Here is a 14,549-nt window from a genome sequence, read left to right as displayed (position 1 = left end):
TAATCTGCTGCAGTACCACAGGAATTCAGTGAGTCACGGCACCTTGCCCAAATGCACATTTCCTTTGCCCTCTTAGTATGTAGCATTACTGTGATATCATCCATGCTTCAAAATACCAGGTGTTAAAAAGGAACAGTTTTAAATCAAATTTATTTAACTTTATTTAATCTGAAAATGTCTGTACAAATCCGTTTAGAAATAGAATTGTTTTTGCAAATTCAGTCACTTAATCTTTGAGATCTCACTGCTGTCTGACATTCCCCCCCAGAAATCGTTCCTATTTCTAGAAAAGCAAAGCTCTGCATAGTTAAGAGAAAGCAATGCCTTTATTTGAGTAATTTGAATTTTTCTTCTTATTTCAAGCTGAATATTTACTTCATTGTTCTAACTTTGAAGGAAGTTGGTACTAACAAACAGTTTAGTACATTCTAAGATGAGTTAATTTAAACATCAGGTGAGTGATAACAAAAAGAAAAATGAGTCCAAAGCTTGCTTTTCGGAGTCAGTTATTAGCAAAGAGTTATACACAATGCATGCTTGCCATACCCTTATTTGTATGAGAACAAGAAGGCACTAAACTATAGTCCAGTAGTGCTGAAGATGATGCGGAAGAAATTTCAGCAGCAGCGCCAGTTTCTTCAATGAATAATTGTTCATGGCATATAGTATTATTGAAAAGGTCACTTTGATCCTCAGAAGCACAGCTGTTGGAAGAATTCCCAAGCAAAGCAGAAGAGGCAAGGCAGGCATTTTCAGTTTTAAAATGCAATCTTTGGGGCTCCTTCTTGTCTGCGCTTGTGCGTCTAATTGAAAGAAGTTCATCAGCAAAGGAAATCCACTGATTCTGAGACCGTGAAAGACAGGATAAAGTACTGGTGCTCCCTGATGGCGCTGCTGTAACACCAGATTTGCACAAAGTGCTAATGGTAAAGTCTGGTGAGGATGGGCTTGTAGACCCAGAATCTGTCTGGTGTCCAAGCAAAGACTGAGATACTCTACACCCAGGCAAATCAGTGGTAGATGAAGAGGAGCTCCTACTGTGCTCTTTTAGTGTAGCTGAAGGAAAAGGGAAGAATTGAAACTAGGACCAACACTGCAAAGATAAAAATTTCAATATTCAAAAAAGTATTCAATATCCCCTCCATGAGGATTATTAGCCAGCATGAAAAATAACTTCTCTACTAGGCTTAAAAACCCACCACTTACAAATAAAAGAAAAAAACCCCCACAAAAGAGCCACATACCACACATACTTCATTCACACCGCCAACCATGTCACTTTCAATTTTTTAAGCCAAAAAGTAACTTGTTGTCTTTCTCTCCACTTAAGGCCCTACTTCTCATGACTTTCTTTATCCCTCTTACTTCCTCCTTGTTGTGGTTTAACTTCATTTCATCTTTGTTTTTTTCCTTCTTGTATCCTACTCTACTTTTGTTTCCTCTCCATACCTTTCTGCTTTTCATTTCTTTCAAAGTTATCTAATCAAACCTACCCTATCCTGTTCCTTCCAAACACTTTTATCCTCTTACCCTTAACATTTGTAATGGGAAGGCCCAATACAAATGGCTGTCCAGTGAATGAATGAAGACAATGCAGTCATGAGATCCTGTTTAATACTCTTAGCAACCTGTATCTAGCGAGTAACTATATACATGAGGCATCATCCACCCCAGTTTATTTCCTCTCTCATCCTATAGTCTTCAGACTGCTGGAAACAGGAGTTTTCCACAAGTATTCCCTGCACTTGGCTGTCGCCTGTTGCAGTAGATAACCACAGAAGCAGAAAATGCCAGGTTAGTCAATTCTCAACATCTTGCAATGGCAAAGCTAGAAGCAACAGCAGAGTGACATACAGAATCAAAAAAAGAGACCAACACATTTAAAAGTTCAGATCAAAAGTAGAGGTGCCCTCTCTACAGTGGTCCTTTTACCATGAACAAGTACATCCTCTAAGAACACATATACAGAGTTATAACATAGCTTTCCCTTTCTAACCGATATTTTAAATATCATTCAAAGGCTTTAAAAGCAATGTGAAAGTCTTCAAAACTATTTTAAAAATACATATGGATGAAAGTGAGGAAGATAAATAAAAAGAAGCATTTTTACCATATCAATTGCTGGCTAAAAAAATGTCTGTTGTGTTTGTTCAAGATAACAAAGTTATCTTAAACTTCTAACAAAGCAGGATTATTCATGGATGACCGAAGTTTACTTCTGTGCTGCGTAAACCACAGTCTGCTCAAATATCATGGTAGTTTAAGTGTTCAATGATTAACACAGAGTTACAAACCAATATCTAAAGAAATGCTTTAACAGTAAAAAGAAAAAAGTAATCTGTGGGACATGCTACATCATGATATGCAGATATGCTGTATACCAAACAACTAATTTGTGTAATTTAAGTTTTGGATTGAGATTTTCAAAAGCTTTAAGCATCAGCTTACCTCTATTAACCTTCAAGTTGAACATAAAACACTGATTTCAAGGAAAATACAATCAGGTCAAGGTTCTGTATTTTTTAAAGTCTTTAGAATTAACCTGCAGGTTAGTGAGCATCAGAACTTGATTTAAACAACAATATGAATTACATTGATCCAGTATTTTTTTCCCTCCAAATATATTAGTAATTTGTTATACACTCTACAGATCATTTTACAAGTATAAATATCTTAGTTAACTCCTAGAACAACAATCCTTTAAATAATTATTTAGCAGGTAAAGTTTGCCAGGGCACAGGTGTCTCATATCTAAAAATTGACTTATACCCACAGGACACTATATTCCACCAATTTCAATGAAATGTTGGGCTCTGTGCCTAAGTCTCTTTCTGGTATGAGGGCTTGGGTAAATGACATTCCCCCGCCACCCCCCTGACATGGCTACAGAGGATGTTACGGATCCCAATTACCTGTCACTACTCATCAGCCAGAGACCACTTTCTCCACAGTTCTACTGCCAGGAGGGTCTGTATGAACATTTCCTAACCCTTTGACTTCTCATCCAGGCGTAGCAATAAACAACTCGATACAGTAACAACCACCAGCACAACAAATTCAGTATCCTCTGCCTTCCTCTACAGACCCCAATACCAGACCAAAGCTAGCAAAACAGATTATTTTGAGAAAGCACCAATTCTTTCCAGCATATTCCAGTAATATATATCTACCCTTAAATACGTTACAAATTTGGATCCACTAGCCAATAATCTTGACTGGTTACCTAGTCAAGAGACTGGTTACCTACCGGGTGAGGAAGAGACAATTTAATGATTTCCATAAGCTAGATTTGTTAAAAAACTAACTTTTAAAGGAACAAAAATTTTTAGTGAAAGAATAACTTCCACTTAAATCCCAAAGGGTTACACAGCAGCTGGTTGCTGCTAAAAGGACATTACTACCAGTTGTGCAGAATTCCCCTATTGATATGTGTACTCTTCCTTACTGTTCTTTAGTCTGTGTGAACAAGCACAGATGAAAACAGCTAGAAAGCCATGATTGTGAACAAAGAAGTGAGGTCTATTATGATTTTTGGAATATGAATATCTAGCTAAAAGACACAGTGAACACTTCCTTTCTCAGACATGTGGGAGAAGAGTCTCTACATTAACACAGCAGGGGCTGGAAAATAAGATATGCAGCAGGTAGACTGAAAAGAACTATGGAAACAGCGTATCCGCTGCTGTTAGTACACAGAAGATTCTGCTTTAAATCCCCTGAGATATTCAACATAAATGATTTAAATACTTTTAGTAAGCAGGTCCTAACATATCCATATCATCTGCTTTTGTTTCGGTCTCTTCTTCCTCTTTCTGAACTTGTTTCTCAACATCTCCTGATCTCAGCCTCTTCAACACACATACTCACTCACATGCTATTTTGCCTCCCTCTCCTTCACTGCCTTTTGCATGTAACAATCAATATTCACTATTTTTATTATTTTTATGATTTCTGTCTCTCCCTCAAAGACCAGGTTTCAGGAAAGCCTGTGAGCATCCTGCCCACACTACCATCCTCCAGAATCCTGCACCCCGGAATTCCCACGCAGCACCTGCCCTCCCCCTCCCATAGTCCTCAGCCCACCCTTTTCTTGCCAATACACTCGCTCTCAGGTGGTGCCAGGCACTCCTCCTCAAGTGTAGTCTCAGTTCTGCTGTTTTTATCCAGCTGCCCTTGGATTATGACTGCACATCTCCTAACAGAATCATGGTTTCCTACAGGAAACAAGTTCCTCACAGCAAAGCTCCACGGTGCCTTTGTACATAGCCGAACGGACTTTCCTGGAAAGAAACCTGTCCTTACTCAGAGCGCAAGCGCAGCTTGTCTCACAGTTGCTGCCACGACCTCCACTTAATCTCCCAGCCCTACCAGCTGAAAAAATAGGATTATATTCTAGGTGGTGATAATTTTTTTGGAAAGTGAGAGGCGATAAAAAAAGGCAGAAGTAAGACAGAATTGTCCTAAGGTTTCTAGTGTTCCTTCTTCCCCCTTGCTCCCTTATCTTGAAAGCCTGATATATTGCACCTTCAGTTGTGTATGACTTAAAACACAGTATACTGCTTTACAAAATTCTTTCATTTCAATAGTCAAAACACATCCCCTAGCACTAACCAAAAAAGCAACAACAGAACATCCTGAAGTATATAGAGAAAACATTTTCTACTATCAAATGTTTTACCTGAAGGGGATGAGGATGCCAAGGAAGCTGAAGAGGAAGATTCAAGAGAAGTGTTGAAGAGTGGATCCCATGCCAAGAGGTCACTGTTCCCCTTTCTATATTAAGAGTTACAATTGGAATATAAATGAAAGATGTATATACTCATAAAAATCAAACTGCAACTTCAGTAGTAGTTTGATAATATAATAAATATAATAATTTGATAAATAAATTAGAAAAATTCTTATTAGTTAGTCTTTGCATCTAAAAATAAAAAGTACTTACAAACTGCAGGTCAAGGAACTGATTTACACATAAGGAGACTATCTGAGCTAACACCTTGGTGCAAGTTTGTGTGGGGACACACTTCATAATGTCAGTCAAATGATTGTCATGTTCAAGGAGACATACAGCTTCAAACCCATTTATTTCAGTATATACACACATAAGCCATGTACACAGACCTATCCAAATTTGGAGCTTGTAATCTTAAACACTTTACCATGGAACAGTGTAGGATAGAAATTAAACGTGTCTTATTTAAAACCTGAGATTTTAATAAAAATGAGTATTTTATAATCATGAAATTATAAATATCAATTGAGACAGATCACAATGCAGCAAATGCATATTAAGGGGAAAACAAATGAATAGAAATCTCCATTGTTACATAATTACTCCTTAAATCTTATGATGCAATAGATGCCTGACTTAAAATAGCAGTGAGCTAATCTTTCCAATGAGTTTCTGAGTATAAAAGTAAAGTAAGACCAAATTCCTGCAAAACTGCATTTGGTAGAATTTTAAATTTGAACTTACTCATTAGTTGGAGCAGAAAGCTTTGATTTTGCTAACTCTTCACCTAAACAAAAGATACATATTATCACCAAAGCTGTGACACTCTAAAATTAAAATTTCAGCTTCATTATAAAAAGATAGTAAATATTAATGGTTGCAGTTCAAAACTAATTATGAATTATTAAAATGGAAAAGAGCAAATGCATTATTTCTGATAGTATAAATTCAAATCCTCCGGAAATACCTTCTAATAGGAGAGCAATGCATTTTGGGAGGAAGTGTTGTTCACTTGAAATGTCTTCCTTAAACTGTACTGTTTACATCAATATTATTCTTCAGCAAATCTGACTTGGTTTCCTACTGAAAAAACCCGTACAGGATAGAGGCTACTGCTCTGTCCTCTATCTCCATGGCCAGGTTTTTTGTGTTTGACTATAAGACAGAGAGCATGTGATTTGCTGCTGTGTGGATCACACTAAACTTGAGTGGGTGAAAGGGTTTTAAGAACTTGCACAGGAGTCTTTTCCATGGCCCCCCCTCTTTGGCTTTTGTATGTGTTCCTCATCACTGTCACAGACAGCCTCACCTGTTTCCCACAACAGGGAACAGCTGAGCATATAGGAAAAGAAGAGGTATGTACAACTGACAAAATAATATTTTTTTCTATTTAAAATATAGATACTTAAGAAGTTTATTTCTTCAACAATTAAAAAAAAATCATCTATTTTCATGCTATGTTAAAAACCTAACATAAATAGACTAACAGTTAAAGATTCATACTTACTGGATGAATTTCGATTCATTTGTGCCTGAAACAGGGGGAAAAAAAAAGGAATAAATTCTTTTACCGATGGTGAAATAAAATCCTGAATAGTCTCAGGGTTCTTATTACCACTCAGCTTTCTATGAGATACTTTGCTTTCAATGCCCAGCAAAACATTCTGAGCTTGCAGAAGACCAGACCATGAGCCAGGACAGAGCAACAAGTGCACACCGCCACACTGGTAAGAAAGTGTAGGAGCAAACACTGTAGAGCTGACAAAGGGAACAGTATTACTAAATTCCTTTACAGGCTAGGGCAGTAAAATTGAACAGCTTAAGTGTCACATGTTATATACGAAAAGAAATATTCCTAAGGTTTTCCCAATAACTCCCCTCACATACTACACTTACTTGGTTATAATCTAAAAATGTGAATAAAAAGCCATTTTATACTTACAGGACTGTGTCTCTGCTTTTAAAATGCCGGGGCGGGGGAGAAAGAGAAAATTCATCATTATTATTTTAATATGTTATGCACAATATCTTCCTTAAAATCACAGCTGTTCTTATTCTGATCTGAATATTGTACTAGCATACTTTAACACTGTCTATTTGTAATATCTCATGATATAAAGGATCGTTCTGTGGATTAGCAGAATACATCAATAAAGCTGCACTGTAAATGTTACATGTATCCACATTGTATGATGTATTTTAGAGGTTTGTACATTATTGAATACTAATTAGCAAACTATGTTAAAAGCCATGCTCAGCTAACTCCACAATGTATTCAAATGTCTTGTGGTAGCAACAGCAGGAAGACAAGGACTGAGCACTCCCAAAAATCAAAGGAAAGTTAAAATCTGAGAAGGGAGAATTACTTAATGTTACATTGCAATAAAGTGTACAAAAGATGACCTACGGCACAAGAAAAGAAAAGAATCATTGAACTTGAACCTAGAACAAATTCTGTATAGTAAAATGTATGTTTACACTAAAGATTCTTTACCACTTTTCTACGCATTAAAAATACAAGGAACAAAATAACTTACAGATATTGCTGGAGAAAGAGTGATGTTCCCTATAGATACTTTTAATTCATCCAAGGAAGGCATGGTATATTGAGAGCTATTATTTGGCTGGACAGGTTTTATTTCTACATGGAACCTCCTGGGCTCATCATCTTCAGAGTCAGAATCACTGGATGAATAGAAGTGGTTCGCTTTGGTATGTTTTTCTCAGTTAAGGTGGAAATACTTCAAATTCATCCATTTCATAATTACCCTCTACAAAATGCTTATATTAAGTGAGCACCACAGATAAAAAAATGCAGCCTAACCTCTTTGTGCTCTTACATAAACACTTCAAATATATCCACTGTCCAAAATTAACAACTATGAGGTAAATTTTGCTTTTTATATTCCATTAATTTTCATAATGGTATTCTGTTCTGAAAGGCACTATGTCATATAACTGAACAACTGCATATTTGAAAGCATCAGGGTAAATTCAAGATTCTACATTAGCAACACTTCTGCATGTTAAATTTATGATTTGTAAGACTCAACCAGGAATTCTAGTACACATATGGAAAATGAAGAAATCCTTTTAAACCAAGTGAAGGAAAGCCCTAGCTTTTTTAATTAGCAGTGAAACGCCCATGGTACCTGTACCAAACATTATCAGTAAACAGCCGTAGTGGCAGCCGCCATTACTCGCCCCTTCTGCAGAGTGGCACTGAAAATTTTGCAAGAAAGGATGCCAGTTACACAGAAGGCTGCACAGTAAACTGAACAACGTCAGCTGCTTAAAGCACTGTCATCTCTGGCAAAAAAGGAATCAGAACAACTCAGCCGTCAAAATAAGGAAAATACACAGATTAACTGAGCCTTGGTTCTTTATATGCACAGGAGCTGTACTGAACAAAAGCTCTGGAAGGCCTATGCTAAGTCTTAAAAATGCATTTGTTTTGTCAATAAAGAATTTGAAAATTTTCCTCTACTTAAACATAAAAGTTTCATACTACCTAGGGGGAGCTTACATATTCTATACGTCACTTCTGTTATTTTCACATGGAAATACGCCAGCCATTTGAATTAAATCTTTTCAAACTATTCCCTGACAAAGATTTAACCTGAACCCTAAAGGCATTCCAAATCCATTTCAACTGAAAGAATCCCTGAGTTGTGGTGAAGAAAAAGCCAAATATCTTCATCTTACAGCCTATCTGTCCCCCAAAATGGATCATATCTAGAAAAAGAAAATTTCAAAGATAAGTCATTTTTCATTTCATCAAAAGATGTTGTCTTGAAAGGTATCACCATGTTTCAAGATTCATTTCCTACAAATCAGGCAGGTCTTATAATGTGCTTTTCCAACACTTCATACTGGAGTTATTAAGACTGACTGCCATTATGGTAAAATAATATCCTTCAACAAATCATCTCAAGAGTTCACATCAACAGAATAAATATCCACTCTTGGAGGCTAAGGGACCTAAAAAGGAAAGGAACTGATCACTTTCTGAAACTGGTCAAGATTTTCAGAAGTTGAATCACTACTTGGCTGACAGGGATTGCAAACCATTGAGCTTTTTCACCGAATGTACGGCCTTTTCTATTGTTTCACAACAAAAAGGAAAATGTAGAAAAAGATACCCAGATGAATAATTTACAAAGCACGAATGTTGGTCACTCTTCTCTCCCTTTCATAAATACATGCCAAGCATGAAATAATGCCCCTCTCGGAACTGGATAGAAGTCTTTCACTTTTATATGAATTTTGTAAATAGGAGATAACACAAACTGCTTTTATCAGTACAGCAATCTTCACTGGGGGCAACAGAGGCATATGCTTCAAAGTTGAAAACAGAGAAACTATGAAAAAAGCCTGCTTTAACATGCTGTTAACTGCTTAAAAGTTTTCACAACTTAAGGTAACTGGAAAGTGTAAGTTTACCTTTTATCTGCTGTATGCAGAGAATTCAGTGAATTCATTTCCAAAAATGAGCTACTTTGCCAACATATTAGGCTTACTTAGATCTACAGCAATTATTCACAGCTCTTAAATAGAGCTTCTCTCTGTTTCTGATGGGAGGAAAAGAGAGGACAGTAATTTTTTCCTTCAAAGGAAGTGCAGAGAAAAATCATGAACCTCCATAAAAATGACTCGTAACAAACATCTAATCTGCATTATCAAAGCTATTATTAAAAAGACAATAAAAGCTAGAAGCACCAATTAGAAACAACATGTTGTATAATGACTTCATTAATTAACAGAAATTCTATTTCTAAACTGCAGGAGCACCCCATCTTTTTAACAGTGTTCTAAAAAAGCAGGAGGGTACAGGTATAGAACAGATAACCACTCTGTACAGTTAAAAAAAGTTTACAAACTTTACAAACTCTCTGAGAGCTTTTCAAGGAGAAAGATCTGCATTGTCACCTTAAAGGTTTTATGCAGGCTTTGTTTTTTTTTTTTACTGTCAGACAAAAAGTCTTATTTAAAGTTCCCAAGACATCTGATCTAATCTTTACCATTTGCAGATACACAAAATCTAAGATAGACAGAATTTTGTACATTTTACAAAAGCTATGAACATAAGAATACAAGGTTGCAACAAAGGCATGAATGTCATTCATCTTCCTTTACTTAACACTTTAATCGTTATTTTCTCTCTCCAAAGAATTGTAATCATCAAATAACTCGTCACAATAATAGTGAAAAGGATATCCTGTGTTGCTTCTGGTTTAATGCTATATCCTTCATCATCTACATCAGGAATATTCTAAAAAGAAAAACAAAAATTATGATATTGACAAATATCTAAAACCCCATGTTGTTCTTATATCAGACTGAATTTTATATTATTGACAGATTAAAATTTGATTGACAGCTCATGAAAGTCATTGTTATCCACCATTATTACAGTTATCTCAAGTTACGCCCTGTAGTTCAGAAGTAGTGTGACAAGAAACCTCAGGAACAGAATAAAACAAAACAACCTCCAAATTTCCTGTGAAAACTAGCACGTTTCAATGCATCTGCTTTTACTAGTACTCTGTCAAAAAGGTCAGCAAACAACAGAATCATTTTAGCTTCACTATTGAGTGTTAAATAAGCCTAAAATTATCTCGGCCCCAAATATTTTCCCAGTTTCTACTTCTAATTTTCTCAGCTTAGCCACAGGAGGCTCTGATGGTATGGGAGCAAAACATTTCCGAAGTACTAGTCAATACTTTAATATCTGAGTAAAACCACTCCAGGTTACACAGGTTGCAACTTCCTCTCCTCTCCTTCAAAAGGCAGCAAGCCTGCACTATTGCTTTAGCAAAGAATATCCACATTAATCAAAAGGCACAGACAAAACTTAAATACAAGTGCTGAAAATCATGTTCCAAAGTTTTCCGTTACACATCTCCAGCACCATCCTGGATTTTCAAAGCTAATAAGCATCTGGGAACTTCAGACTAGTTCCGTTTTTCAGTTTTTACAAGCAATTAAACATAAATTGAAGAGAATTATGTTAAAATCATTTAGATAAGCTTAGATAAGCACTTCATTTCATAAAAAAGCTTTTGTGCAGACAGAAAAAAGTCTCTAATATAATAATCTAAATTTTAAAAATGTGCAAAACCCCACACTTGTGTATATTATATATAAAAAGATACACTTGGATACACAGGTACTTTCTCCACTCAGAACAGAAAAGCCCACTCATGACTTTGTACGCATAGTTAGTCTGTCTGAACTGCTCAGATGACTCAGTAAGTTTGTTACAAAAAAGCACAACCCAGGTGCCTTCAAAATGTTGTGATTTCACCAGTTATAAATGCCTTATAAAAATTACAAGATTTGTATAAAAAAAGTTATTTATTCTAGTGTACCAATCAGTTTATACTACAAGAAAGTAGGTACTGGGAGGCAGTTTGACTAATATATACAGTATGGCCAAAATATACTTTGCTGTTGTAAGACATGAGATGTAACAAAATGACTTACACTGCAGACTTCAAGTGGACTACCAAGGAACCACTTGACTTCCCCTAAAATTTGAAGCCACTTTGAATAGCTTTTGAATTACAGAGGAAGTAAAACACAAAAATGTAGTTGTCCCTCTATTCCTTTTACACATATCACAAATGGGATGTCTGATATTTTATTAAGAAAGTCTCCTCTACACAACTGTCTAAATCTAGCACTTCTGGATTAAATGGAATGAATTTAAACATAGATCAAACTTTCTGCTAAAAAGAGTAAAAAATACAATCCAGTATAGGAGATGTGATACTGTACCCAATTAAATAGCACATCAAACTGAGGTCCAAAATAATCCTTAACCTTAAACCTTAAAAAATGGAACACATAGATGCAATTTCTTGAAATACTTATAAGATCTAGACTTCACTGCTATTTGATTAAAAAAAAAAAAAGTATGGAACAGAAAGAAAGAAAGAAAGAAAAGAAAGAAGTAGTAAGAGTAGGATCACACGGTCTAGTACCTTAGCTGTACTTGCTCAAATCAGTGTTCTTAGCTACGCTTGACCTCAGGCCGACCTTGTTTATACAGCAAAAAACACTAACGAAACTTGACATCAAAGTAAACAGAACAAAAACATATATCTAGAGGGTAGCTACATTTTCCAACAATACTACAACTTCTGAATTCTGGAATCATTTTAGATGTCACACTAGGCAATTTTCAATAGATAAGGATCATTCATGGTTAAGATGAATTGTAAACAAACAGAAATCTTTAAATATACAACATTTAGTTTTTCTTCCAGCTGGGCCATATATGTCAATGATATTATTACTGGGCACACACAGCATAGCTCGCAAATCTGACTATTTTGATATGAACTGTGAAAAAAATGTAGTTTGCAGAAGTTATTTTCATTACATTGTTTTTAATTTACTGAATAATCTCTAGGATAAAGTAAATCCTTAGCGAGTACTAAAATTCTAAAGTTCTTAAAGTATTACATTTCTTTCTGCATATTAATTAGTTCTGATCTTGCAAAGAGATTCGAATCATCTATTCCTCAGCAATGGCACTTTACCATTAGCCTCATAACTTCAGACAAACAAGTCAAAATTAATACATACATAACAGAGATGGAAGCTTTTCAGCTTAACTTCTGAACACAGGAACTGAAAAATTCCTTTTTCAGCAGGCCTACATTACCACTTTTTTCTAACACTGTGCAGAAAACATAATTTGTACTTTTTTTTCCCTATTTCTAAAATTTAAATATATATAATTTAAAATGTCTGACTCTACACAGTGTATACAGAGTCAGAAATAATTCATTTTGTATTTCTAGCTTTGTCAATGATTCTTGTTCCAATTTATGATCATTCTTAGAATACCTTCTGCTTCCATTAATGAGATATTGAATTTATATCTTTGTGTAAACCAATAGAAGAAAAGGGTGGAAGAGACACTTGATGTACTTTTGTATTGACAAAGACAAATTGCATCACATACAAGCAAAATGGTACCTCATAATCTTACTTACAAGTTAAGTAACAATTTCAAAATATTGTTGATATTTTGAATGGTTGAACAGGTGAATGTTTCTGCTTCCTGAAACATCAGAATTTTATTTACTAATCTACATTTTGTAACAGTGGTAGAGGACACAGCATTTTGAGAGAGATATATTAACAAATCTGATGTTAATGAAGGCATTTAAATTTACTTGACTAACTCCGTTCGCCACACTCCTACAGTTGCAGAACTATATGTTATGTTGTGGGTAACAGTGCGTCTTTTAAGTATCAGGCAGATGATAGAGACAAGACCTGATTTGCCTACCATGCTCATCAGAGGAAAAAACCACAACCTTCATGTATACACATGTAATTTTTGAACTTCAACACAAAGGAAGATGATCTTTACAAACTTTGGGTTTCTGTGAGAAGTAGTTATTAATACGATGGGGGTGAAAGTCTGGTTTAGCCCCCTACCCAAACATGTTATTTGTAGTCTTTGCAGTAAAAAATAAGCTCAATATGGATGTGAATTGAACTCTTGTGTTGGTTTTGCATGGCAAGGTTTTGGTAGCGGGGGGGCTACAGGGGTGGCTTCTGTGAGAAGCTGCTAGAAGCTTCCCCTGTGTCTGACAGAGCCAATGCCAGCCGGCTCCAAGACGGACCCGCCGCTGGCCAAGGCCAAGCCAATCAGCGCCTCTGTGATAACATATTTAAGAAAAACAGTTAGAGAGCGCTTTTGCAGCCAGAGAGAGGAGTGAGAAGATGTAAGAACATCTGCAGACACCAAGGTCAAGTGAAGAAGGAGGGGGAGGAGGTGCTCCAGGCGCCGGAGCAAGATTCCCCTGCAGCCCGTGGCGAAGACCATGGTGAAGCAGGCTGTCCCCCTGCAGTCCATGGAGGGAGGATGAGGGGGTGTAGCGATTCCACCTGCAGCCCGTGGAGGACCCCACGCCGGAGCAGGTGGAGACACCTGAAGGAGGCTGTGACCCCGTGGGAAGCCCACGCTGGAGCAAGTTCCTGGCAGGACCTGTGGATCCATGGAGAGAGGAGCCCACGCCAGAGCAGGTTTGCTGGCAGGACTTGTGACCCCGTGGGGGACCCACGCTGGAGCAGTCTGCTCCTGAAGGTCTGCACCCCGTGGAGGAGACTCACGTTGGAGAAGGTCGTGAAGGACTGTCTCCCGTGAGAGGGACCCCACGCTGGAGCGGGGGAACAATGAGTCCTCCCCCTGAGGATGAAGAAGCGGCAGAAACACCATGTGATGAACTGACCGTAACCCCCACTCCCCGTCCCCCTGTGCCGCTGAGGGGGGCGGAGGTTGAAGCCGGGAGTGAAGTTGAGCCCGGGAAGATGGGAGGGGTGGGGGGAGGTGTTTTTAAGATTTGGTTTTATTTCTCATTCCTCTACTCTGTTTTGCTTAGTAATAAATAAGATGAATTCCCTCTCTAAGTTTGGTCTGTTTTGCTCGTGATGATAATTAGAGAATGATCTCTCCCTGTCCTTATCTCGACCCGTAAGTTTTTTTTTTTTCATTGTACCTTTTCTCCCCTGTCTAATGAAAGAGGGGAGTGATAGAGTGGCTCTGGTGGGCACCTGGCCCTCAGCCAGGGTCAACCCACCACAACTCTGCAGAAGTAACTGGAAAGGTGGACTTCCTTAGGAGAAGGTTTCACAGTCTCAGAGGTTTTGTTGAGCAGTTAAACATATAGCTATAAAAACCAGAGAGCATTCCCTGCGTTTGCAGACGTAATACAATATATTAGTAATTAAGGTATTATCCAGTTTTAACTATATACTAAAAATTTAGGGCTTATAAACTCTGTCTTTGCATGAG

At 37.0% G+C, this 14,549-nt stretch overlaps 1 protein-coding gene across 1 annotated transcript in view; it reads right to left on the bottom strand.

Annotated features, from left to right (window-relative positions):
- FCHO2 (FCH and mu domain containing endocytic adaptor 2) overlaps positions 1–14,549 on the bottom strand; it is a 99,184-nt gene that overhangs the window by 20,908 nt on the left and 63,727 nt on the right. Inside the window, exons 12-18 of the mRNA XM_075741201.1 lie at positions 9,950–10,004; positions 7,270–7,448; positions 6,675–6,689; positions 6,240–6,264; positions 5,477–5,519; positions 4,679–4,773; positions 547–1,056 (exon numbers count right to left, since the gene is read on the bottom strand). Of these exons, the coding sequence (XP_075597316.1) occupies positions 547–1,056; positions 4,679–4,773; positions 5,477–5,519; positions 6,240–6,264; positions 6,675–6,689; positions 7,270–7,448; positions 9,950–10,004 (922 nt within the window). The remainder of the gene's footprint in view (positions 1–546; positions 1,057–4,678; positions 4,774–5,476; positions 5,520–6,239; positions 6,265–6,674; positions 6,690–7,269; positions 7,449–9,949; positions 10,005–14,549) is intronic.

Source organism: Balearica regulorum, chromosome Z, assembly GCF_011004875.1.
Source record: "Balearica regulorum gibbericeps isolate bBalReg1 chromosome Z, bBalReg1.pri, whole genome shotgun sequence".
NCBI lineage: Eukaryota > Metazoa > Chordata > Aves > Gruiformes > Gruidae > Balearica > Balearica regulorum.
Note: the sequence above shows the minus strand (reverse complement) of the source record. Positions and strands in the feature narration are given on the sequence as shown.